The 27,574-nt window shown below is 42.6% G+C and overlaps 2 protein-coding genes across 2 annotated transcripts in view; both read left to right on the forward strand.

The window, feature by feature from the left end:
• The window catches only part of KIF15 (kinesin family member 15), a 36,701-nt gene extending 24,559 nt beyond the window's left edge, over positions 1–12,142 (forward strand). Inside the window, exons 25-35 of the mRNA XM_076332301.1 lie at positions 729–833; positions 1,699–1,821; positions 3,296–3,442; positions 4,423–4,527; positions 4,815–4,979; positions 5,431–5,537; positions 8,198–8,270; positions 8,881–8,918; positions 10,568–10,733; positions 11,149–11,280; positions 11,586–12,142. Of these exons, the coding sequence (XP_076188416.1) occupies positions 729–833; positions 1,699–1,821; positions 3,296–3,442; positions 4,423–4,527; positions 4,815–4,979; positions 5,431–5,537; positions 8,198–8,270; positions 8,881–8,918; positions 10,568–10,733; positions 11,149–11,280; positions 11,586–11,672 (1,248 nt within the window). The 3' untranslated portion in view covers positions 11,673–12,142. The remainder of the gene's footprint in view (positions 1–728; positions 834–1,698; positions 1,822–3,295; positions 3,443–4,422; positions 4,528–4,814; positions 4,980–5,430; positions 5,538–8,197; positions 8,271–8,880; positions 8,919–10,567; positions 10,734–11,148; positions 11,281–11,585) is intronic.
• A 1,196-nt stretch (positions 12,143–13,338) lies between these two features.
• TMEM42 (transmembrane protein 42) lies at positions 13,339–27,256 on the forward strand. The gene is made up of 3 exons (XM_076331018.1): positions 13,339–13,452; positions 18,839–18,985; positions 19,838–27,256. The coding sequence occupies exons 1-3, from the start codon at positions 13,339–13,341 to the stop codon at positions 19,979–19,981; spliced, it is 405 nt and encodes a 134-aa protein (XP_076187133.1). The 3' UTR covers positions 19,982–27,256.
• Positions 27,257–27,574: the final 318 nt, after the last annotated feature.

Raw genomic sequence — 27,574 nt, forward strand, 5'->3', positions numbered from 1 at the left:
TTGTCTACTGGACAAAACATTCAATGCATAAACGATGCATAATTCCCCCGATGATTAATAGGGCCTTCCAGTCAGTGTCATGTTGTAATGGGCTAATAGAAAAGGTAAGAAAGGTGATGTAAGAATGTGACTGTGGGTATCTTTATTAAGAAAATCAAAGCACTTTTACATGAAAAGACTGCTCTGGTGTTCTGAAAGCTTAAATAGCAAAAGTTCCCATAGTACAAGCATTTATGCTGTATGTAAAAAAAGGCATAAGAAATCACATAGTGTGTTTACTATCCAGCATGATGCACTGATAAGTCTTGCTTTTTCCATGCTAAAACCAGAAATTTGACGTGTATAAAGTCAGAATAATCTGGTATTGTCAGTGCAGTGGCGTTTCTTGAATGTGCCTTTTTCCATTACAAAAAAATGTAACCTTAAACTATAGTACTCCTATTCTCTATTCGAAACACATTACAGCCTGAGACTAAAATCAGAGGGCTAGTCTTCTCTTCTAATGAATACAGCAGGTTATTTAATTCTTTATGTAAGTGCTTAGAACAAAAGCCAATGATTTAACAACAAATTTCCTGTTACTCCTTTACGTGTTCATATTGAGGCCTCATTTTCAAATGGATGTTTGAAATGTGGGATTGACAAATTATACACCAAAGAAAGTCCAGTAATACATTATATATATATATTATATATATTTTATCAGGATTAACTTTTTTGTGTTGCAGGAAGTTGTAACTGACCTGATGAGACAGATCCAGGAGCTGAGGTCTTCAATTAATCATAAAACTGAGTCCATAGATGGGCTGACAAGAGAGCTCGAGGATATAAATGTATGTTCTGTCATTTTGAAGGACGTGGTATAGTTTTTCAGAAATGGAAGGCAATGACATATCTTATCATGGGTCTCAAACAGCGTAACTTACTGTAGCATTTTAGAAGGAAACTTCTTTGTTTTGACATGTTGAAATCTTCTGAACATTTTATGCCTAAGGCTGTCTTGAAAACTGAACTCTTTCCACATCGTGGGTAAAGAGCAGTGTCTCTAAAGGGACCTATTCACATCCTGTAAACTACACTCCGCTGACAGTCACACTTAGATTTTCCCAGAAATTGGCAATTTAAGACCTCAACAATTGAAGCTGACTTGTAAATTTTTGAGGGATTGAATTTTTATGTTGCTATTACTATGTTCTACATCTGAAAACATAAGTATAAAGAACTAAAACTCTGTATTTGAATAACTATGAATAAATATGATGCATCCTCTTTATTAAAATAGGTCTGGTTTGCAAACTGATAGAGCAACCCACAGAATGCTTTAGATACTGTATATGTATGAACTATGAATTCAAAAGGTCCTACAGACAAAATGTTGATGAGACAGATTTCTACATACCGTTATCAGTTTTTTTCAATAGTGGTTTTAGTGGTTAATATGTACTGTGGTGGTTAATGCATATTAAATTAATCTTTTTCCATTGTTCTAACAACTCATTTCTAATAACACAGTTTGTACAATTTAGGAAGTATGATATATTGTTCTGATTTTAGTCACTGACACTGATGAGACTTTACACATCTGTAGCTGTCATAATAAGATTTGTGATATACATTTATTTGTATTAAGTTTGCCAACTTTCTTTGGTAACATGTTTTCCTAAAATATTCTAAAATTTAATTTAATCCTTTTCATAGTGCAAGTATAATCTTGTTCTGGCTGCAAAAGAAGAAAGCAAAGGCATCATAGAGGATCAGGAAAAGAAGATTGAAGAACTGAGGGAAGCCTTGGAAAGAAGACAAATAGCTGATAACATTGAGGTAAAAACATCAATGTTGGTATATTTTGATTATTTGTTCAACAGACCAATTGGATGTGGTTTTGCTTAAAATACTTGTGTAAAACTTAACCTCATTTTAGTTCAAACTAAAGCTAGTTAAGCTGTTCTTAAAGAATTTTTCATGATATACCTGACATTCTGTTAAATCATCACATTACTTGACATAAATACTTTATAAGCTACTTCATAAAAACCTATGCTAAAAGCCTGGTTTAATTTTGTTAAGGCCACTAAGGAGTCATCAGCTGAATTTAATGGCAACATTAGATGATGCAGCTGAGAAATTAACATAGGTAGAAAACTATATTATGTTTAATATAATGTCTTCCCCCACTGCTACTATATTCAGTAATATCTTCTCTTTACTCATAATTTTAACTGAAAGCTCCACCTGCTGGAAACAGATCTAGGATGCATGGTTGATTCAACTGCTGTTTTGCTTTTTAAAATTGTATCTTTCTTTTTTAACTTTGTCTTTCCTGTTACTGCTCTCACCATTATTTTGGTGAACGTGTCCATCAGTCAAAACCACCAGCCTCTCCTTACAAGTAATTTCTATAAGATCATCTGTCACATTACATATGCTTAGTCCAATCATATAGCACCAATAAAGTCTTTCAGAGTAGTGCTTGCTTCTCAAAAGCCATTCTTAAATATATTTCCACTATGTTTAATAAACAGACTATCTTCATTAATAATGATATCTAAATTTGACATTCTGGAATCCTAAACTGAGTTGCCTACCAAATGGATCACTTTCTGGTTTTGGGGTTTGTTTTTTTTAACTGAAGCAACAATTCTTATTACACTATTATCCTTGGGCGTAACTGGCTCCTGATAAAATCACAGTGTTTCTCCTTCTTTGACTTTGTACATCAGTTACTAATTTCCTTCATGCTTTCTTGACTGGACAAGAACAACTAATCCAAGGTGGCATTTAAAATACTAAGTACTGTTTCTCCTTTAGGTTAACATGCCTTGTGTAGGTATGATGCCCTATCAGATGGGGTGGGAGTCTAGATCCTAGAATAAATCCAGAGGTATCTATAGAATAGCAGTGCACTAAAAATCTGTAATCGCTAATTTAGCATGGATTAAAATCTATACATTCTTTTCTGGTTTCTTATTTAAAGAATTGTATCTCTTTAAGTATACGTTATACGCTAAAACAGTGATTGATTCCAAATATCTCCCACAAGTATCTAACTGTACCTATACTGTAGGAAAGTTCTCATTTTTTTTTTCTGCAACCAAGACAATGGATATAGAAAACATGCTAAAATAAGAAATTTATAGATGAATGCTTGCTACAATTCATAATGACAAAGTGGAGGGAAAAGGGAGATGCTTGTAGCTGTTAGCAATCAGCAACAATGACAAAACATCTTGAAACAACTGCTTTAGACTAATAACTTTAATATTTCTTTGTTTACTCATCCAATGACTTAAAATAGAGAGACCTTCTGTGTGAAGACTTGCATCATACCATTGATCAGCTGAGAAGACTGACTGAGGCCTCTAAGAAACATGATTCATTGCTTCAGTGTGTGCAGGAAGACGTAACAAAGAAAGAAGCTCTAATCCAGGAACTCAGGGAACAGGTAAAACAAGGAAATTCTTCTCATAATTAGCTCCTTGGGAGGGAGCTGTGGTTAATTGTAGCTTCTGGAAAAGGTTTTACTTGTAATTTTAGAGCATCTTGTAAGCAGTATTCTTGGTGAAGAGCAATGCTCCTTTCTGTAAAAGCAAAGCAGTAGTTCAAAAGCTTCTGAACAAAGGCTAGATAACTTTGGAAATGGTGTCTAGAGATCACAAAAATGTTTACTCTGAAAGCAGAGTTAAATTATCAGTACCTATAACAACAGAGCAACCTGAGGTTATAAGCAGCGTAACCTAGGGGATTACTTCTTCCTCTGCTTAACACTTACCCACAAACTATATCATTATGTAGTGGAGATAATTGTTGAGCTTTATAAATTACACAGTCTGAGAGTGATTTGGAGCTTTTACAGACCAGATAGCTATGTTAAGCCTATGTCCAAATTTTAGCTCTAGCTGTCACAACTGTCATAATGCTAAGTAATATATTTGTGTTGGCAAAAACTAAGGATAAGTTATTTTGGAAAGAAGAGTCCTTTTGTCACCTTAGCATATTCTGTTTGAGGAAACCAATTAAATCTATACCAGTAATATCTTTGTTTGTATCAAATCATGTTTTGAACCAGTAATGTTTGCCAACAAAGTTCATGATAGTTTTTCTGTGCTAGCAAGCCCTTTGAAAGGTAGATTGTGTTAGCAAGGCAAAAAAAAAAAAGCAAATACCAACAACAAGAACAAAATTCAGATTAACTACACAGTATACAGGGTATATACGCTTTCAAAAGATGCTTGTTACATGCAACTATTGAATGATTAATAGTTATAAGGTAAATATAGAAAACAATTATTGAAGTGAAGTCTAAGGTAATCTAAAATAACGTGGTGTACTTAAGCTTGCTCAAAATAGAGATATGGCTGCTGTTTTCTTTAATATTTTGTGTGTATTGTGAGCTAATTTAATTCTAATTGGGATTTCTAATAGCTGGACAGAATGACAGAAGAACTGGAGAAGACAAAGAATGAATATGAATTAAAAATGAAGCAAATAGATTGCTTTGTGGACTCATCTTCAATAACATTTCCCCAGGTATGGCATTTGTGAGAGAAACATTTTCATCGTAATGACTGTTAAAAGTCATTGAAAAGGACTAAAAGTTTACAGCATGGCTTCAGGCTGGGACCAGAAATGACAATATATTGACAATGGTCAAATCCCATTCACCTTGTTTGTAACTTAAATGTATTATTGATGATTTGTCTGCCAGGAACTTATTAACGTATGTCTCCAATTAAGTATTAAAACATGTAACCAATACATAGAGGAAACAGTTCTTTGCTAATAATTTGTGGGTTTTGTTTCTCTTAACTTGCCAGTGTCCAAAAACTCCCCCTAACTTCGATGTGAATTTAGCAAAGCTCTTGGAAACTCATGAGCAAGAAATAGCTGATCGGAGGGCATCTGCAATAAATCTGGAGCACCTCGTACATGAACTGAATGAAGAACGAAGAGCTAAAAATGATGAAATTCTAAGGCTGAAGGTACTATGAGTTAATCTTTACAGGCAATTTGTAAGGTTAAAATAAGACAGAATACAGAGTTCAGATTTTTAATGAGCTCTGCTTAGTAGTCTGTCCATTAAAGCAGGAAGGCAGTTCTTGGTCTTCTCTTTAGCTAGGCTGGTAACAAATGGTGACAACTTGCTTGAGATGTCCATATATCTCATTTTCCCAAGGACTGAGTTGTTTCCTGTTCATGAATATCAAATTGTAACATCATTTTTGCTGATGAAACTGTTCTGACTTACTCTAAATCAAGTTTCTAATGAAACAGTAAATGGAAAGGTGATGCAGATCTTTGCCAGAGAACTGTGCTTGTTTTCTGAGAAATGGTTTTGTCTTCTATTTTACTCAGAAACATGTTCAACTGGAAATGAAAACAGGAATTGCAATTTGGTCTTCAAATAAAATGTTTCCAATTTCACTTGCTTAGGAACAATTAAATGAGTTGGAGAACTTGCGTCTGGAAATGCAGATATTGGTGGAGAACAACAGGAATTTACAGAGCCTTGTAGAAGCTCAGAGACTAAGCAAGAACAGGTAAAGTAAAATAAAACAAGAAAAACCTGTCTTAACTTGAAGCAGTTAAGTAAGATAAATTTACAGTTTTTATTTGAAATACAATCTTACGTATTGTTTATATAATTAGAGATTGACTCAGCCTTTTCTATGAAAATTGTTTACTGGCTTGTAAACTTTATTGCCTTTAAATCACAAATTAAATACAGCAAAGTTTTATAAAGGAAATGTAAATAGAATGTAAAATAATTACATGCGTAGCCATTGCTGTGTATTATATATTGCCATATCACTTGTGCAGTTATGGATGCAGTAGATAGGAAATGTCCAAATGAATTCAACACAAGTTTTAACATAGACATAAATGGAACCAGTTCTCCACCTTGTGTTTTTGAGGGTAAGGAATGAACTTCCTCTGAAAAGATGGTATGCTGCTGTATACCTCAGATTGGAGATATCCTGAGGTGTGGTTCGAACTGTAATCTGTACAGCTTAGTTTTGGACAGAAAACATTTTGTTTCATGGCTTACCTTTTTTGTTTCTTGTTTTCAATTTTGTAAAGAATTAAATAATCTGTTGTTTTACATCTTGTGAAAAGAAATCTGAACTGGCAGCAAATAATTCTGTTGATATTTATTTAATGACAATTCATTTTTAAGGGGCAATTTAGTAAACAGTAACTTAATGCTAGGTAGGAGTTAATCTTGTCTTGCCTATTAAATATGTAAAAAAAAAAAAAAAAAAAAAAAAAATCCAGAATTTTTATCTCTATTTAATGAAGTATCAGTGTTGTCAGTTTTAGAACTGACTTTTTGGTAAGGTAAGTATTTAATGTAAAAGAGCACTATTAAATTTGCAAAATTAAGTATTCCAATTAGAAGATGCTGTAAATTGCAGGTGTCTGTGCAACTCCAATTTGTCCTTGCATTACATGTATTATACAGTAATCTTCAATTATGAAGGGACTCATTTGTGGAAAACACTCTGTGCAGAAGGCCTACTGGGTGGGACAGATCAAGTGGGATACTGAATGATGATGTTGTCTCTAGGGCCTTCTGCTTTGTTTGCGACAGACATTTGAAAGTGTGTTGTGAATTGAAATGGGAATCTCAGAAAAACAAGAAGGAGTTACCTTGCCCTGGAAAACTGGATTCTGTGGCTTTGTTTTTCACACAGTTTATGGAGTAGGTTACTTGGACCCAATTTTTCCACAGAAAAGCATTACTTTTATGTTCCTCATTTGCTAGATTCCCAACTTGGGACCTTGGGATATAATTTGGATAAGCGTTAACAATTCCCAGCTGCTGTTAGTTGATAGGAGTTGTGGTTTGAATAGACTGAAGGCTAGTAGTATATTGCATGCTCTCTGAAAAATCAGGTTTAGATATCTCAGGTGGGGATATTCACAACACACACATGCCTCGTATATTATGGGAGCAGCTGATAGCAGCTGCAGTTAGTAATCTTTTGTGTGGCCCAGTGTTAGAGAGTGAGATGATTTGATCATTGGTGTCACACGTGACAAAGTCATGAGATGTGAGGATCTTGGACCGCATTGGAGGATGTTTGAGAATACAAAATGAGACCAAGTGCCTGCTCTCTTTTGGTATTTAGTGTTAGGGCAGGGAAGAGCAAGCTGTACAGGAAAGGTCAGCCTTCGCCTCTGTAATGCTAAGCTGGAGCAGGCTCAGTTCACTACTTTGGAGCTGGTACAGGCTGACCAGTACTGGAATTTGAAAGGCTCAAGAATAATCAATGATTCTAAACTTGGAGCTTTTAAAGTTCATGTAAGTATCCACTGAGAAAAAGTAAACAAAGCATGTTGCAGTTTTGTCCAACCATTTATAAGCTAGATGAATTTGGGTGGATTTTGGAAGTGGGTGGTACCAAAATTTAACAAGGAAAATAAATTATTTTCATTTTACTTCTCAGAAGTTGTTAGACTTTTTAAGCTGGCATTTAATTAACATTAACAAAAAAACCACCCACTCATACGTATACTTACTTTCTCAGACTGAGGCTGTTTATACCAGATATGAAAAATAAATCATCCTAGCTAGGTATGTTGACAAAGATTTTAAGTTACTGAAGATAGTGATCTTTTATAATTGCGTCAAATTACAATAACTGTTAATCAATGAAGTTCTTCCCTTATGGTATACTACAAGAATGAAGTGGTCCCAATGGTGTGTTGGTTTGAGGGTTATTTTAATTTTATGGTGTTTGCATACTTCCATCCAATGTCATGTTTATTAAAAACTAACAAAATAAAAAGTTTCCAAGTATTCTGAATACAAAAATGTTTTACCTTCTTAACTTGGCAAGACCACAGAGCAAAGATCTTGTAGGAAGGAGTTGCTTTCTGCAGTCTATAGGCACACGAACATCATGAACTAATAAAACGTTTACCTCGATCCCAAAGCTGTCTAACATACATTTGCGTAGTTACTACATTTTTAATTGTTTTCATTAAAACATTAGTTTCTCTGTACTCTAACAAAGGAAAATGTGACGTTCTTGGAATATAAAAGTTTAAACCCTTTCAGAGTTGTTTCATGATCTTCAGTATTCTGGGTATGAACGTGTCAAGACAACTACAGACATTTACTGGTTTAATCTGGGTAAGATGTTTTTACAACTGGCTTACTCTGAGAAACTTTCCTCATTCTTGGATTTCCTAGTGATCAGAAACATCCTGATGTTCAGTACCTCAAAGAAAAAGAGGAGGAGATTACTGCAGAACGACTGGCCAAGGTATATCACCCTTTTCATGTAGCAGTCAGTTGCTAGTTCCCTGCTATGAAATATTAACATGTTTTCTTCTGTTTCATGCCAGTGAAACAAACACTGATTTCTAGTGAATTCTAACAGATACAGAGCCTGATACTTACCTTTTAAGGTTTCTGTCTTGGTCTAACACCAGTGAACTGGGTGTCAGATCACACAATAAGTAAAACCAGATTCAGATCACTAAATCTGACTCATCTCCACAGAGCTGGAAAGTGAAGACTGCGTCACTTGCTATGTCAAGGCTCTGCCAAAGGGAAGTTTATGTCACAACGGAGGTTGCCACAGATCTCCCAGACAGAAGAACTCCCTGCCAGAGCTCTGCTGTGTATGAATGGGCAGAGATATTGCTGTGGGTCATTTGTGCTGGCACAAAATTGGGAATACATGCATATAGCAAAGAGATGAGCTTATAGTGATTGTTAGAGATGTGAGTTACTGGGCAGTAGGATGATTTTGGTAGGATCTGGAATGAGATACTTGGCATCAGTTAAGTGACAAATAATTTTGCATATATATATATGTGGGTATGTATATTAAACATTATGAATGTAACTAATATTTTGACCTCTTACAGAATAAAGCAGTGGAGGAGATGCTGAAAATCAAAGCAGAGTAAGTTTAATATTGTTCATTGAGCTGGAGACTTGTATTCAACTCATTAATACCAAAAAGGTATATTTAAGCAATAGAAGTCCAAGATCTGAAACTATAAAAGATGTAGTTCAGAAATGTTGTTTACAGTTCCCCAAAACACATTGAGTTCTAACTCTCTCATCAGTAGGTGGTAGTAGCACCTATTACTATATTTTCTAAAAGGGTAGCATTATATCAAATACTCTGAAATAGGTGGAACCATAGAAAAACTTAAATTGGAAGGGACATTTTGAATTGTTTAAAATTATCTATGTTTTGAATTCTTTTATATGCAGTGACTTCTAGGCACATTCCTTTTCAAATTAAATTGAAATACTAATATAGTAAATACTTTATAATTTTAAACTTAATCTAATTCTTTGCTTTTTTTTATGCTATTTGTTTTATTTTTTGCACTTCAGCTTGAATAATGAAAACTGTTTATTGTTAGAGGATTCCTAGATTGTCTTTGCACTATTGTGCAAGCAGTCCTCGAAATTCAAGTGTCTTGCACCTTGGATGGATAGTATTCAAGAAATAAAATACTGAATTAGTAGATGAAAATTAGTTTGAAAATGTTGCTCCTGTTATTCTTTTCCTAATCTGTATTGCTTCAGGGACTCATAGCAGCTGAATCTCCTAATATTTCAGTTATTTACATTTAATGGAATGCTTTCTATGCAAGTAACTTCTTTTAAGGATGAAGATAGTTTTTATGAACACGGTCATTTCAAAGTAATTTAGACTAAGTTTTCCAGAAACCTTAGTCTTGATTAGGGGTTATTTTGCTATTCAATGCATTGGTTTTTCATACCTGTCTGGTCTCTGAAATACACTTTGTAACAGTGTTACAATGTCTCATACAAACTAATAATGCACAAAGACAAAAAAGATTCTTTTGTCATCAAGAAAATGTCTTGACAAATGCAACAGATGAATACTGTTTTCATACAGTAGGTCTTAAACACCAGGCTTCAGTGAAACACAACTGATGACAAAAATATTTTAATTTATGCAACAGTTGAATAGATATGCAAAATTACTAAAGTTCATATAATCAGTAGACAGGCTGCTAAGTTTGGCGGCACAGTTTAATATTCTGTGAGCCTGATAAAATTAAAACATTTTCAGCAGACGAGACATCTATCCAAAGTGGTGGTCCTTCTGTTATCCGGCCAAACAAGCTCAGACCATCTCTGAGCCGTTCAGAGATGTTTCTGAGCAACAAGGCTATTGGGGAAAAGCCATGTACAAACAAGCAATTTAGGGGAAATTTGAAGAGCAGCCGATTTGATCTGGCAAATTTACATGCCTTAGATGAATTCATCGTGTTCTTGTAGGAGAAGCTTCTGTTTTCTTCCCTGAGTGGACTCGTATGGAAACAGCATACTTCCCAAAAAGAAGAGCAACTCCAAAACACTGTCTAGTTAAGATATTGTATCAAACTCGAGAGCTGTGACGCAGAATGTAATTTTTCCTTCTGTTAGCACTGAATTCTAGGGAAAATAAATTGTCTTAAAAGGGTATTTTTAGAAGAGTCTGCCTACATGTCCAAGGATGACTTACTAATTCAGTTGTATGCCGTTTATGTTGTTTTTTAATATTATATGATGCTTTTATATTGGCAGATTAGAAGACACCAAAAATACCCTCAAAATCAAAGAGAATACTTGTCTTGAAATGACTCTGGAGATGGAACGAACAAGAGCATTGGAGCTGAAAGCATTCCATGAAAAAGAAGAAATTAGATCAAAACTGGAGGAAACATATGAAGAGAGAGACAGAATTGGAAAGGTTCTATATGTATAATTTTTTGTTGTCTTTAGAATCTTATTCAGCAGAGGTAGAGCTGTTGCTAATTGGACAGTATTCTGAATTAATTAGCCATCAAAGACTGCCTCTGAAAAGGTTTTGTCTTGCAGTGTAGTTATATTTGTAACGCTGTTTCTTGCACTAGCGGAACTCTGGGTACGGAAATCACTGTTGCAATTCGTAGTACAAATCAAATGATGCTTTTGCCCTGTAGAGGTATCTGATGTAGTACCTAAGGAGACATAAAACAAATATGTATTTCCCGAATGAACCAACTCTTGCATCATATAACAAACTTAAATGTTAGTATGTTAATAGTTCTAATAGAAGCTATTTCTTCTGAAAAGAGAAGGAGGGGCTACAGTTAAGAGGTACACAACGTATTTGTTAATTACAGGAAATGGACTTGCTGAGGAAGCAAGTTGACTCTCTCGCCGAGGAGAATGGGAAATTACTTGGGCATCAAAACCTAAACCAGAAGATTCAGTATCTTGTGAAACTGAAGAAAGATTACGCTAAACTTACTGAGGTAAGTGGCAGAGTGGAATACGGATTGAAGTAATGGCCTGACATAGAAGAGAGCTAAGCTTTGAGAATGAAAACTAAAATTCTTGCCCTGCTGTCGGAGACTAATAGGTTCCTCTGATTTTATGCAGTTGTGTAGGTCATGGCTGGCCTGTCTCCTCACAGGCCCCAGACAAGAATCACCCCATTTTATTTCCTCAAGTACATAATGTATAAAACACTTGAGCAAGTGTAGATACCACTTATTTCTAAATATGAAATAAGTGAGTATAATTTCCTTAATACACCCATGTTTTTTCTGTTTTACAGGAGACTGAAAAACTACGAGTTGAAAATGCTTTTTTGAAAGAATCAAAAAAATGTGACATAAGTAGACATCATGATCAGCTACAATGACACAAATAAAACTGCAGAGCCATATTTTTAAAGTGTACAGAATAAGCAAAAGCCAGTTGTCAAACTTTACTTTTGCTGTGGTCCTGGAATAATCAAGTATTTTAGTTCCTGGATTTTTTGCTGGTAATAACTTTTAGTGAAGAATTTTACTCCAGCTGAGTGGGAAGCTTTCAAAGACCTTCCTATAATTTTTCAAAAACTGATTTTGTATAAGTGCTGGAAGATACTACCTTGAAACTTTCGTACCTTGCCAAGGAAAAGCTTTCTCACTGGGAACACACCTGGATTTTTGTTGCCTTTTGTGCTTTTATTCTTCAGGTTCCTACCTCTTCTGAAATGCTATGTTTTCTAGCAGAGCCGAATTTTTAAAATTTCTTTGAAAAATTTTTTTTAAGCTAAACATAGGGTGTTTTTACTGGGTTAAAATCAATTTGTCAAATTTATTAACCATTAATACTTATGGGTTGCTTAAAAATACTTTTCATATTGGAGTTTGTTTAATAAAGCACAAATGTGAATTTAGTAATAGACTTGTAAATAGTACTATAAATATCTTTTGGCTTTATATTCTTTTCTTTCTCTATTTGAAATGAAAGTACTTTTTAAACACTTTTTCCCAGTATAAACTTACAGCAGACTCCTAATTAGCATTGTAGGAAATTCTTTTGAAGTATTTTGCAACCATTTTCTTATCAAACAAAGGTTAGAAATGTTAAGAAACAAGATCTGAAAATACGCAGAACATTTTAGGAGTATAGCATAAGTTCATTTAATCGCGCTTAAGGTTAATTGCAAATAACTGAAACTTTTATTAGTGGAACACAAAACATTGATTTATATACCGGTATCAGACACTGCTTTTTTTACTGTCAGTAATGCCATCGTTCTATTTTTGGCTACTTTGTACAATACTACCTTTGCCCACAAGCAATGGGGCAAAAGGGAATGAAGAGAAAGGCGTGTGTCAGGTGAAGGGCAGGATGCCTAGGGAGCTGCTTCAGTATTTGGCTGAAGGGAAGAAGAATTTCCCCCAGCTTATCTATTATTTTAAGTTGCCTAATCCTGCAGATTGTGATGCGGAGTATAGAAGTGAAAAAATTGACCTTAAAGTGGGGTGGTTTTGTTTTTCCTGTAGACAAATGATAATGGAGATCAGAAGTAACTAACGACGATTACTAGCACTCTAGAGGGGTTTGTCTTGGACCACAACGCTGTTGTCCCCTGTGGCCTTTATTTGTTATTGCCATGTTCTAGGTTTACAAACGTTCCTCGGAGCACCTGTCTGCCTTGTTGTGACTGTTCCTGGACTATGTCCGTGCAGGCAGGGTGTTCCGCCCCTCCCTGCCAGGGGAGGCACGATCCCTGCTGCACGCTGCTTACTCGTCAGCCTTTCTGTGTGGTATGTCTACGGTAGGACTTGCATTGTTCTCATACTCCATCCTTTTTTTAAAAAATAAAGCCTTTGTATATAAATGAGCACTGCACATCTGCATTTTTCTTTCCCCTGCTTCCCCCTTCAGCAACACAGCCCCGCCGCAGGAGCTCCCCCGGCCCGCAGCCCCAGCACGGCCGCCCCCCCCGCAGGGGCGGTGCTGCGGCGGGGCGCGCCCCGGAAGGCGGCTGCCGCGGCGGGCTCGGAGGGGCGGCGGGCCCGGCCGCGCTCGGCATGCGGGCGGGCGGCGGGGCCGCGGCGGCGGCCGCCGCCGGGCTGCTGGGAGCGGCGGCGGCCGCCGCGGCGAAGCTAGCGCTGGGGCCGAGCGGGGCGGCGGCCGGAGGCTGGGTAAGGAAGGAGGAAATCGGCGCAGGGAAGCGCCTTCCAGGAGTTAGCGTGCGTTCTGCGTGCGGCCTCCCCCGAGAGGCGTTACTCAGCCGTCCCGGCTTCGCCTCTTACTGCCCCTGTCGCGGGGAAGGAACACGCTGGTTCTTCCTCGTGCTCTTCCGGGGGGTGCCCTGCACTTGCCTTCGGAGGGATTTGCTGGGAAAGCGGGGCGGTCTCGGAGAGCCGAGCCGTGACTCGCCTCTTGAGGGAGCCTAGCCTTGTAGCTGCTGGGGGGTTGACTAATGCGTTGTGGTAGTGTGTTACCGTGAGTCGACAGATGGAAAACTCTCCAAGACTCGATTTGGAGTTTTAGAAAGCAGGCGTTCTTTATTGCGGCGCCCGGCGCACAGGGGATCGCTCCACCTAGTGTGCGCGCCGAAGCTCTCCATTACCAGAGTTATGTAGAATCAGAATATACATATTCATTAGATTTCATTAGCATATTCATGTTATTTCCTGGAACTCATCAACATATGCAAAAGTCTTTAACGCATGCGCTCTTATGTCCATTGGTGGTCTTTCAGGGTCCTCTGGTGGTCGTCGATAGTCTTCCTCACCGTGTTCGCTAATTGAACTCAGTCTTTCCACCTGCACTGTTTGTCTTTTGGCCCAGCTGCACGAGCTAGCTGATGTCGGCATAACTTCCTTATCTATTCCACCCCTGTACACAGAGCTTCAAGGCTTCCTTTTATCTAGGGAACCTCCAGTCTATCCATCCACGGAAGATTTAGCTACTTTGTTTCGACAAAGAGAACCCTATGCCTCCTTAGTATTTCTTTTATTCGGTATCAATGTAAAGGGAGGGCAAGCAGACTGCAGCAAGTCTGCGGGTATGTAAAAGATACCAGCAGATGCCTTATGTTTCTTCAGCCAGGCGTGGTGTGGGAATGCCTGAAACCAAACCCAACTCTGAAAGCCCATTTGCAGTGGGTTTATGTCAGTTTTACTTTAAAAGCAGGATGCTAGTATGCTTGAGTATCAAACACTTGTTCTCAGCCCTCTGCTTCGCTCATAATGTTGCCCTTCTCCCTCTCTTGTTCTATTTGTGTTCACTCGTGACAAGAGCGGAGAGATGGAGCGGTTGATTTCCAGTGTGCTGCTCAGCCGACGTGCTCATCTGGTGAGCTCTCCTTGGGTGTTTGTGTGCAGTGATCTCTATCTCGGTTGCGTTTCTCAAACCTCATTGTGCTTAAGGTTACACGGGACTGCTGGCCTCTCGCCTCGAGCATACGGTGTCCTCATCTACAGAGGTGAACTCTTGCACAGGCAGTGTAACTGGGGAGATGCTGAGGTAGACAGCATACACGTATCATAAAAACACATTGGGGAGACCCATTTAGGCATAGAGCAGGGGTTGTTACTCATAAGGAAAATGTGCATTTGGACTTCAAATCCAAAGGAGAACCCACAAAAGAAACTAGATCTGAAGAAAACCCAGGCTTGCATCAGGACAAAAGGAAATCGATTTGTGTGATTATTAGAGATGGTTAAAAAAGCAAAAACTCCATACTCACCAATCCTGTTGATCCTTTCCAATATATCAGAAAGGATGGCAGGAAGAAGAATAAAAAATTTTAAATCCTGATGCTGTTCCCGATCCCCCCCCCAAAAAAAGACTGTGCTCTGCACTGACAGAAAAGCAGAGCGTGGAATTACTGAAAATGTTGACAGCATCTTTTCTGAGTATTTTTCTCCTTTGAAATTTATAGAAATACTGCCCATTTGTTGGGGTTTTTTTGTTGCTATGACAAAGTGTCGTGTCATTGAGGTGGAGTGTTGCCAGCAGGTCGAGGGAGGTGATCCTCCCCCTCTACTCCGCACTGGTGAGGCCACACCTGGAGCACTATGTCCAGTGCTGGGCTCCCCAGTATAAAAAAGAGATGGAGCTACTGGCGAGAGTCCGGCAAAGGGCCACGAAGGTGATGAAGGGACCGGAGCATCTCTCCTATGAGGAGGGGCTGAGAGAGCTGGGACTGTTCAGCCTGGAGAAGAGAAGGCTCAGGGGGACCTCGTCAGTGTGTATAAATACCTGAAGAGAAGGCACACGGAGGACGGAGCCAGGCTCTTTTCAGTGGTGCCCAGTGACAGGACCAGAGGTGATGGGCACAAACTGACACTCAGGAGGTTCCCCCTGAACACCAGGAAACACTTTTTCACTGTGAGGGTGACTGAGCACTGGCACAGGTTGCCCAGGGAGGTGGTGGAGTCTCCATCCTTGGAGATACTCAGAAGCCATCTAGACAAGGTCCTGGGCAGCCTGCTCTAGGAGCATGGGGGTTGGACCAGGTGATCTCCAGAGGTCTCTTCCAACCTCAACCATGCTGTGATTCTGTGATTGTGTTTCTTTTTTCTGGACAAATTGGTTCCTTCAGTTACTTCTTTCAGGTTCATTCTAGGTGATAACTATGAACTAAATTAATCAGTTTAGCTGTAAAATTAACCAAGTTTTAAGTAAATGCCATGGTCTTCCTAGTAGCTTAAATTGCGCAGGACCGTAGACGCTTAAGTGTTTCAGAGGGCTCGCAGTTTGAATCCTGCACGCTTGCTATAAAGGCATTTCTGCAGAGCAGCCACAAGGTGACAGAAATTCAAGGAGTTCTGTGTTTGAGGAAGAACTACAGAATTCTGAAAATATGTCTGAGAGCAGCCATCACTTGTGCAGCATGGAAAGCAGCAGCAAATGTTAAAAGTGTATTGATGCATCTAAGAGATTATGACGTAGGGTAGCAGGACACTCGGTGGCAGCACAAAGATGGATTTCCCAGCCAGAAGGAGGTTTTGTGGTGGCCCAGCCTGAGAGTGGCCTGACCAGGAGGGGTCATTTCACTCGGAACAAAAGTTTTCCTTTACTTTCCCCTCTCCCCTGCCAAACTTCATCTAAAATTACTTCTGCCACTTCAGGAGTGATTCTGGATTATCTGAAATGTACACTGAAATTAATCTCCTCTTAGAAAAGCAATCAGAACAGTAATCCTTGACTCACTGGGCTGGCTCAGCTGAGCCCTTTGCAGGGGAGGAATTTATACCTCCCTCCTTCCTTGTGGGGAACACTTGGGGATGTTCCTATCTCTCTGCCTCCGTGCCATTGCAACGACCACTCCTCTGCCCAGGACGCAGAGGGACTCGACGTCTCTGGAAAACCTTCCTGCTGGGCATATGCCACCTCCAGACCACACTGCAGCTGATGTCCCTGGCTCTGCAGTAGAAGAAGATCAGAAGAAGAACCCAGGGGTTCAGGGTCACTTTTGAAGGTAGCATAGCTGCTGTGATGGTGGGAACCAGCTTTGCTCCACCACTGATAGACTCACAGACTAATTCAAGTCAGGCAGGACCTCCGGAGGTCTCTAGTCCAACCCCTGCTCTGCAACAGGTTGCTCATGACCTTCTCCAGTCAAGTTTTTATTATGTCCAAGGTTGGAGAGCCCATGACCTCTGTTCCAGTGTTTGATCACCTTTGTTTTTCCTTGGTATCAGATCCAACACTTCACTTGTTCTAATCTTTACTTGCTGCCTCTTGTCGTATCCCAGCACACCTTGGAGAAGAGCCTGGGCTCTATCCTCTCTATACCCTTGGGCACGTGGTTAAAGGCAGTAACGATCTCTTTTTCTTAAGGCCCTTTTTCCTAGCAGCGTACTTCAGTAGGCTCTTTCTGATCCAGAAATAATATGCTGAATTTAGGTGAAACAGGGAGAGTTGTTTTCTCCTCTCATCTCTTTACTCCCAAGTCTGCCAACCCACTAGAGGCGTATGTGGATGTACACAACTGCCCTGAGCAAGGTAAAACTGTCTGGTCACACAGGCAGAGGGTGAAGCCAGGAGGCAAACCTCACCCCACAGTGAGCCGTAATATGGCAGCAGGTTTCTTCTTTAGAAGGCCAGTAGCAGCTGGGTATGGTTGTCCCTCTTATCCCTCTCTGCAGAGTTTGCTGTGGCAGTGGTGGGAAAGCAAAGTGCTTCACTGGTGGGAATCATTTTGGATCATTTACCGTTGCCCTGATGAAGTTGGAGACCTTTGCCGCAAGTGGGGCAAAACAAGGCTGAACACCTGAACTGTGCCTCTCTGTGATGGGGCTAGCCTCAGAGAGCTTGCACCAGCCATCGACCAGGGATTTGCTTTACGGCCCTTCCCTTTTAGCTTTGTACTTGCTACATCTCTTGCTTCAGAAATCCCTGTGCCCTCCCCTAGTTTGTGGTTAATAATTTCTTCTGAGTGGGAGCAGAGCACAGTTGGTGACCCCCATTGATTTGGGTGACTGGCAGGGGGCTGCAGTGCAGCTGTTCCCGCAGGGCAGGTGCCACCTTGCGGCTGTGTTTGTTGGCGGTTTCAAACCTACATTTCTGTCTGCTTCAAGATGGGGCCCACCATGGACTGAGAGAGGTGATGGGACATGAAGGCATGATCGCTATGGGCTTAGACAAAGCCTTGCTTTCCCTTGCCCTCGTGTGGTCCCTGAGTGTTGTCAGAGTCGTTCTGCCTGTGGTTTCCTCCCTTGGTGTCTTCGTGTCAAGTACACGACACCCAGGGGCTAGGGAGATGGCTGCAGAAGCTAAAACTATGGGTGTGGGGGGAGACTGTGAATGGTGAAGGCTTTTTAGGCGAAACTCTGCCCTTTTTTCAGACTGAGGCTGTTACATGTCTTGTCAGGTTGTCTAAGGAGGGAGATCTTTCTTGAGAACCTAGTTGGCCTCGAAGGCCCTTGAATTCAGAGGTGGTTTTGTTGCCACTAAACGCTGGAGCAGAGAGTTCTCGGTAAACCTGCTCTCCAGCGAGCATGCAAAATAAGGCACGAAGCCCCTCAGCTCTCACTTTCCTCCCAGAGGACCCTGCTCTGCCCTCACTGCAGCAGTAAGGCAGGCCAAGTCATGGGAGGTGGTGAGGGCCAGTCATTTGGGACCACACTGGTCTCAGCCCGAATTCACAACTGATGGGTCCTGGACCACACGCAGCGCCAGCATGTACAGTTTCAGCATTCCTCTCTGGCAGGGCTGAATTCTACCCTTTTCCATACATCTAGGGATGAGTGAAGGGCATTTCACTGGATTGCGTGTGCCCCACGTCAAGAGCTTGAGAGCTTTCTGGGGTTTGGCTTCTGGCATAGCAGCTGCTGTACACTGTCCTGGCACTTCCCAGCTTGTGGTCTGAGCCTGGACTCGCAGCAGGACGTGCCAGGGTCATGCTCCATCCAGGGCTGTTTCCTCACTTCTGTTTCCTTCTGCGATTTGGTATATTCATCTTCATGTAATACCAGCCTATGCTGTTAGGTTTTGCTCCAAAGTGCCCGTGAAATAGTGAGGGTGAATGAGCAGTCAGTGAAAATACATGGGGTTTTCCCTTTCGTCCTACAGCTGCCTGTGCTGCTTCGCATTGGCTGTTTTGGCTTGGTGTTTGCGTGCAATGCAGTGATGTGGACGGTCTTTGCAAAAGCCCTGAGGCTCTCCTCTTCCTCAGCCACTGCCTCTGTGACGACAACAGCCTCCAACTTCATCTCTTCGGTGAGTAGATCCCTTCCGCAGGCGCTGAAGCCTGGAGGAGCACAGCGATGTGGGAACGGTCACACTGGACGTGACTGGTCATAGCTCACCTCCCAGCGTGACTGGCGTTGCTGGCTGCAAAGGGAGAGTTACAGGCAGATGTGAAATTATTATATCGGGCCTCAGGTGCTCTGCCTGTTGTTCACTGCAGAGGCTGTAGGGTTTCTCTGGGTCGTGCAGGAGGAAGGGCGCTGCTGCTCAGTGCAGTGCCTTGCAGCAGCTGTACAGTTTACTGAACTTTTCTAATTGCCAGTGAGAGCCGGAGCTAGGAGCTTTGCTTTGTTTTGCTTTTCCTTTGCAACACCTCACCTGTGACAAGCCAGAGCCACCCTAGCTGGGTGTGAAGACGCGCTGCCTGTAGTGTCAGCAAGAGCCTTTTTGACCTGCGCGTTTTTTCTGCTCGCTTTTCTCAGCAGCTGTCCACCTTGTTTCTGTGCTCCAACAACTCGCAGCCAGGTCATGGTGGTATCCAAAACTCAAGTCAGTGGGGCCCCTTTTTTTTTCGACTGGAGTCGCCTGGTCGACTGGACATTTGGCTTCCGAGAGGTGCTGGGAAGGCAGCAAAGCACGTGCGTGTCTGCCAAAACCCTGTTTTGGGACCGCAATCTGTCTGTGCTTCCAGGCTGGATGGATGCTGGTTCTCACCAGCATCACCCCCAGCAGCCGTTTCTCTTGGTGGTCCCAGCAGGAGTTTCCTCAAGCAGGTTTTTTCCAGGACTGGCTCTCCCAGCAGAAGTCCCCCCAGCTCTGGCAGCACAGGAGGCTTTGGGGCGGCTTGGCCCAGCAAAGCTTTGTCTCTGCCTTTTCCTTCAGGCCATCCTGGGCAAGCTTCTCTTCGGGGAGACGTGGACACCTCTGTGGTGGGTCGGCCTCGCCGTGACGCTCTGCGGCCTCATGCTGCTGCACACAGCTGTGCCCCGGCCAGCGCAGCTCCCGGCAGAGAAGAAGGAGGCGTGATGGCTGCCGGAGGGGGCACGGCACCTTGCCACCCCTTGCCCCTCGCCAGCCTGCCTCTGGCCATGGACCTGCTAGCCCCTACTCACCTGCGGATCTGCCAACTTGCAAAGTCATGCCAGTCGCATCTTTCCTGGCAGGCCGGCAGTGGTGTGGTGGCAGCAGCAGCCTCAGAGGGAGCTGGTCCGCTCTGAGTCAGTATTGTGGAAATCAGGGCCAGAGGCTTATCAGCCGCTCCTCCTCTTCACACCCTGTGGCTGCAGAGCTTTCCTGGTTTGGAGAAGACTGAAAGTAAACACGGTGGCTGTGGAAGGTGCCCGTGCATCAGTACTTTTCCATAAGAGGACCCATCCTGAAATAGAAAAGCAATCAGAAGTAGACACTGAAGGCAGCTGATACTTCTGCTGTGCTGTTACTGACTTGCCTCTCTGCCTCTTGAAATGGCCCCATGCCTGCCCTAAGCTTCCGCTGTCTGCAAGGCTGTGGAGCCTTTCATTAATTCCTTCAGCTTCCCCTATCACTCACATACACCTTTTAACTTGCCATTTGTATCTGATGCCTGTAATTCGCACTTACCCATTCCTGACATGTTACTCACTGTAAGATTGCTGCTCTTTCCTTTAAACTCTTAACCAGGCTAGGTTTTTGATCGCCATTCCTGCTGTGTGTAGGTCAAACTGTAATTTTGGGAGAATACAACAGGCTGCATGTGAACAGGCAGCCACTTTAACTGAGAGTGTCCATGTTCAACACATCCCCATCCCCCCGCTTAAGTTGGCAATTGCTTTAACGTTTGGTAAAATGGAGTTTCTCAAGCAACATTTTTTTTACAACTCTGGATGATGCTGATTTCCATTCGTGTGATATAATCAACCAGATCACTGGTACCCACACATCTGCTAAATCGTGGGTCAGTGATTACTCAGTGGTCGGGACGAGATGCCTGTCGACACAGTGCATGTGTCAGGAATCATCTTTTCTAAGATATCGACTTCTTTCCCGTGCCCACACATCCTCTTTTACTTGGAAATTTTTTAGTTGCGATCCTGACCGAAAAATATAATGATGCCTATAAATGTATGTGTCATGCTGGTAATATCACTTGTTTGCTCTGGGCTTGCCAGGTTGGCTCTGTCTTCTTGTTACCACAGAAAGTGAGTCATGGTTGTGGCATGTGCAGCAAACCTAAGGACACATTTCTGCGAGCCTCCGTATCAGAACCTGTCAGGTTTGTCATGACTGGCAGATCTGCGCCATGTCCAGCAGGAGAGTAAAAATAGACTTGTGGGTGGAAATGCCACTGGAGTTGGGTTCGTGCCTTTTCCTTCTTCATATCGGAAAGACGAAAAGTCGGTGTCCCCCAGAATAGGCCAGGAGCTGTTTGCTCCAGGTCCCCTGCTTCAAGAGGGTCTAACTCATCACATCAGGCAGCTGTGTCCCAAGAGGGACAAGGCCTTTCCCTCTCCCCTCAGTGGGTGCATAAGTCTTCTGCTCCAAAGAGAGGAGCTGCCTATGTGGTGGGGAAGAGGGCAGAGTGCTCCAAGTGCCTTTCCTCCTTACCAACATGGTCTTTGCACCTGGGGAGCTCTTTGGGTAGCAGCACAGATAGAAAGAGCGAGACACATCCGGCTGCCTGGGAAGCTGGGACTTGATGCGGTGACCCAGCATCCCTCATAGGTCTTTGGAGATGACAACCAGGAACTATGTATTTCTAAATACATCAAGTCTCCTTAGACCTTCGTACATGATGGAGAAATAATGAAGGCTGCAAGCCTGATTTGTTTGTCCTTGTTATTAACTCTCAGCCAGCTGTAAGCCATTGCCGCCTTTGTGCAAACAGCAGAAGGACCAGACTCTCTCCTCTCTGGTTAATTTGGCTGTTGCTCCTCTTCCTAACAAACCTTTTGGAAGGTTTTTTAACATGGACTATCTCAAAACTGACATTTCTTTATTACAGTCATTGTTGGAAGTCAAGGTCTAGGAGATGTTTGCATATGTGCAGAAAGCGTGGGCAGTGTTTTACTTGGTGTTGCTCACTTTAAAGGCAGAAGAATGTAAACTAGGGCTCTAAATTTGCTGTTGTAAATACTTGAAGTTGGGAATGGAAGTGAGTTTTCCTCCAATTCCTGTGGAAGGAACAGATTGCTAGGCAGGGTGCATTTTTTGGCAGAATCCCTCCCCTCCATGTACACAGGGTTTGGCCCATATCTGCTGGTGTTGCTTGTCAGCATGTGTGGTCATCCAAAATGCAGCTGGAGGTCATCTCAAAAAGTGGTGCCAGCATTTCCAAATTAAAACACTGTCCAAAGCTCAGTGGCTGAAATTTAATATTTACAGATATTTTAGACCACACACACACACAAAAGTGATGTGAGACTAATGAGCGAGCTGTGTTTGAAGAGTTCAAATGTGGTAGACCTTGTAAGGTGGCTGAAGATTATGGCCAACCATAAGACCTTGATTTACCAGGGCAGAAGGTGGGTTATCCTTATGCGGGAACTACAGTAGTGTGCTTGTGTGGAGTTGTTGCACACTTGAGCTGAGGTATTTTTAGAGAACAGTCTCGGGCACACATTTCCGCTCAAATTCCAGCGAAATACACTTTTGTTTGCACATGTCCCAGGCGTTGGCTGTAATGAGTCTTTCTCACCTTCCTCTTATTCTCAAACACAACCCTAATTTTTCAGCATCTTGTTCATCAGATTTTCCATGGTATAGCAGGGCTATACCATGTCACGCTTTAACAGTAGAAGCAGCAGGTGTATGGTTAACAGCAAGGCTCACAACGTCGCTCGTGAAGACTGAAGTAAGTATTCTTGAATTAATGGTGGGAAGCATTTTGAAAAATCTGTTGTATAAACAAGGTCCAAGAGTATTAAATTCTAAGGTAAATAATAGCTTGTATAACTTTACAAGGAACAAAGCCAAATGAAATTATAGTTGCAGTTGAATCTCAAAGCGTAGTTTGACTGATTAGATAAGGAACTACACAGGAAACCTGAGAAATGTCCCTGTTGTCATTGACACAGTGCTGTGGTTTAACCTCAGTCGGCAACTGAGCACCACATGACCAGGACACTCGGAGCCACTAAAACTTGGAAGGTTTGTACAACATCTCGGTCACAGCATATATCAAAATAACTTGAAGGACAGTATGTTTGCCCAGGTGGTAAGTAGTAGAAGTAGATGCAATAAATAAGATTGGTAGATTATTCTGCCAAGTTTGGTATATTTAAAATTTCCAAGGAATTGATTCAGTGCCCTGTGTTGACCCTTCAGAGACCTTAAATACTGATGACATTGCAAGGGTGTCTCACACACACTTAATTCCACTAAAATATTGCAGGTGGTGAGGGAAGAAGGAAGTCATGGTTACTCAACCACCAAAAGAGTGGTGCCAAGGCTCTGACCTTGGCTGTCACAGAAAAAACATGAAGTTAAGAATAAATGGGTAGTAATCCTGACGTGTTCGTGGTGCCAGGTGCTCTGCTCACCTTCTGCAGAAGAGCAGCAGCAAGCCTTCATTTTGGGGGTTTGAGAGCTGCGGAGGGGAGTTGTGCAGGGTGGGCACTTGTCCACAGCAAACCACACAGTGCCTGCAGCTCGCTTTGTCTTGGGAGAAAAATCTGGGGTGAGCTCAAGTCAGTGGTAAAAGCCTTCCCAGGAGAGCCAGGAGTTTGCCTCTAAAAATCAAGTGTGGGGGGTGTTGCGCCACGTCACTTTTTAAAGGGAAGGGTTGCAAGAAGACAGCATTTCTGAAAATGTGGTCCTGAGGAAGAAACAAAGTATTTTAGACTGCAAAGCAACACCTTCTAGCTTCAGGTGGAAGATGGTTGTTGGGCTAGGTGTTTCAGTGTCCTTTCTAAGGGAAGTCTGTTTCTAGATACTTTAACACCCCAAAAAAGGTCAGCTATTTGCCTGTAAAATCTGCAATGGGGTCCTGGGCCATGGGCATGGTGGGGGGAAGGCCCCAGGGGCCGGGCAGGGACAGTCAGTCCCAGCGGTGCCCTCAGGGCCCTGGCGTAGTCAATAGCTGTACCTGGGATGTTGTTTCCAGCACTGGACCCCAAGAGGGTGTTGGGAAACTCATCTGGCAGAAGGATTCCAAGATGGCAGGGGCCTACGAGGAGAGGCTGAGGGACATGGGCTTGTTGGAGATAGGGAGGCTCAGGCTGACCTGATAGCAGCCGACACGTGCTTGGAGAGGAGTTACAGAGGCAACGGAGCTAAGCTCCATTCTGTAGAAATGGCCAGAACAAGAAGAGGCAACAGGCACAGGTTGTGTCTTGGGACTTGGAAAGAGTGGTAGTAAGTGGGGTGTGGCAGATGGTACCACTGCTTTTTGGAGGCACGTACATTTTGAACCCATTGCTCAATCTTGCTTGGCTCAGAGGCTGCTACAGGCTGGGGTTTCACCCCACCTGTGCAAGTTGGGGCTGGGGCTTGGCCGTGTGAGCAGCTCACCTCCTCCCCTGACAAAAGTGGAGCCTTTTCGTTTTTGTAGCAAGAGGTAAGAGTTGAACAACTCTGCTTGGCACCGTGACCTGCTCTTGGGGTGTGTGCACAGTCTGACCATCAGCCAGGGCTTCAAACCTAATTGCTTTCAGTAAGGTAAGGCGACACTTAGGGAGAAATGAGCAGTGCCCCAGGGAAGGATGAGGCATTACAAATGTGACATTTCCCCCTGCTAAGCGACTGTCTCCTCTTCCAGAGAGGAGGTATTTTGAATGACTTGTTCCCTTCAAGACATTCCTGACTTAGGCAACTCACAGGCATGGCTCTGCCAGGAACCAGCACTGCACGAAAACGCTTCCTAAGAAACGCTGGTGGGCATGGAGCTACTCCATCTGTCCGCAAGGTGAGAGCATCTCGTGCTGCTGTGAAGGGCAATGGCCTGGATGCTGCGAAGAGGGGTGAGCGAGAGTATGCTGGCTTGGTTGCTTTTCAGGACAAATAACCACAGATCCTTGCCCTCAGTCAATCTCACCATACCAAGGAGGCTACCACATGTGACATCCACATGTCCAGGGGTGGGCCAAAGCCTTTGCACCTGCCGTGCTTTGGGTTCTCTCCCATGTGGCACGTGAGCCAGGTCTCCAGCGCTGAGCAGGACCGGCTCCTTCCTGCAAGTCCTACTGGTCTAGGAAGGTTCTCCCTTCCCATCACATAGCGATTTCAGTCACACTGCTGGCTGGTGGGGACGTGGCATGGCATGATCTGACCTGTAGTTTGTGGGTTGTGTACATCTATATGTATATAGACACACACACCCCCACACAGGCAAATGGGAGAAGCTGCCGCACCACCCCTGCAGAAAGAAATGTTACTTGAAGACACTGGCATGCAAGTTTCTGTTTTCCCACTTAGACATGTTCAATCAAACACATACCCTGTAGGTGGGAAGGTATTATGTCAGTATTTTCCTTGTTTTCTGAAGCTGTTTTTAATATATGGATAAACTATTTCATCCCTGATTCAATATTTGTGCTATTAATTTCCTTGGCCTTACCATTTATTTTTTTGCAGCCCTCTTTTGCTTTATTTTTCCTCATACCTTTTCATATTGTTTGCTTTAGGTGTAGTCTGTGGATATGTGTCCACACTGCAATCAGTCAATGTGGTCATACATGCACACTCGAAGCTAGTTCATGGTTCAGTGGCAGTAAGGTAGATAGATACAGCCCTGGAGTAACTGCACCCACCCTGTTGGAGCCTTTCCGAGCACACACTGCGGGCTGCAGGATCGCACGGCGGGGGCGGGGTCCTTCTCCCCATCTTACGTCTCTTGGTGGGGTGGGACGAAGGTGTGAGGAAGGAGTTAGCAGGCTAGGACCATTCAGTGTGGAAAAGAGATGGTGGTGGTTTGTAACGGGGGCTGAGAAGACTGTGAGTTGCATGGAGAAAGTAAGCTGGCATAGCTGTTGACTGTCTCCTCTACCACAAGAACGGGGGCCTCAGGGGAAGCTAGCAAGCAGCAGCTTCAACGCCAGAGGACCTTTCTTCTCCTACAGTGTGTCATTCAGCTTAGGAACTCCTGCCCACCGGATGCAGCAGAAGCTGGCAGGTTCCTCGGGTTCAAAAAGGAGGCAATTTTATTAAAAAGAAAGCTGCTGGCTGGAAGAAGTGACATGATAGAGATCTTTTTTTGTCATTTCTTGTACAAAATTCTAAAGAATTGTTTTGCTGAGAAGCAGAAATACCTTATCCTGAGTCATTTTAGTCCAATACATAATATAATCTTCTCAGAACTGGAGCATGCTTATTTCAGTGTTTCCAGTGCAACAGTTGTACCAGAGTTGAGGGTCAAGCAGTCATAGTACTGAAATCCCAAGTTCAACCTTTACACATAGTTGCTCCCTATATCTATACTGATTTTGCAGTTTTGCCTCTTGCATCTCAACCAGGGAAGGAGAAAGGGATCTTGAAAAATAACCAGAAAAGATATTTTAACATTATAGCATTTTTGCTTGCTGTTAAAGCAGCTCTGTATTTTTCCAAGATGGCCTGGCCTAAAACCTCAGTTTCCTGTGATGACCACAGGACTTCTCTTTCAGAGCAGGGAAAGTGCTACACAAGAGTGTTTTGCCTGAGTAGAGATCAGAAGGCCATAAGCCTACATTTGGTATATGTGTAGTTGTGGTCTCTGTTTTATCTTTGTCTTTGCCTTATTCAGGAGCAGACTCCCTGGGTGGTGCTGGGTTGGGCACAAAGCAATATGGTTTTCATTCCTTCTGGAGGTAAATGCCCAAAGCTAGTCACCTACATCCTTAACTTCAGGTCCAAAACCCCTCTTTCAAGGTTCAGTGATGTCCTGGTTTCAGCAGGGATAGAGTTAATTTCCTTCCTAGCAGCTGGTACAGTGCTGTGTTTTGGATTTAGGATGAGAACAATGTTGATAACACACCGATGTTTTAGTTGTTGCTAAGTAGTGCTTACACTAGTCAAGGACTTTTCAGCTTCCCCTGCTCTGCCGACTGAGAAGGCTGGAGGTGCACAAGAAGCTGGGAGGGGGCACAGCCAGGACAGCTGACCCAAACTGGCCAAAGGGACATTCCATACCATGTGACATCATACTCGGTACATAAACTGGGGAAAGCTGGCTGGGGGGGGCCGCTGCTCGGGGACTGGCTGGGCATCGGTCGGTGGGTGGTGAGCAATTGCATTGTGCATCACTTGCTTTGTATATTATTATTATTACATCATCATCATTATTATTATTGTTGTTGTTATTATTGTTATTATTATTTTATTTCAATTATTAAACTGTTTTTATCTCAACCCACGAGTTTTTCTCACTTCTACTCTTCCAATTCTCTCCCCCATCCCACCGGGGCGGGGGGGGGGGAGTGAGCGAGCAGCTGTGTGGTGCTCAGTTGCCGACTGAGGTTAAACCACGACAAGTGAGAAGGAAACAATGGAATTTCTGTAATAATTTTATTGGTGTCAATCACTTCTCTGGTATTTGCCTGTGAGAAACTCATTACCAGGTGGCTGGGGCCAGATGACTTGGAATCAGTTAAGATGTGGGCTTGGCCAACTTGCGTCAACCCCTGACATCTGATTGCCTGCCACAAGTTGACTCATGTAAGATTAGAA

The sequence above is a fragment of the Aptenodytes patagonicus genome, chromosome 2, assembly GCF_965638725.1.
Source record: "Aptenodytes patagonicus chromosome 2, bAptPat1.pri.cur, whole genome shotgun sequence".
NCBI lineage: Eukaryota > Metazoa > Chordata > Aves > Sphenisciformes > Spheniscidae > Aptenodytes > Aptenodytes patagonicus.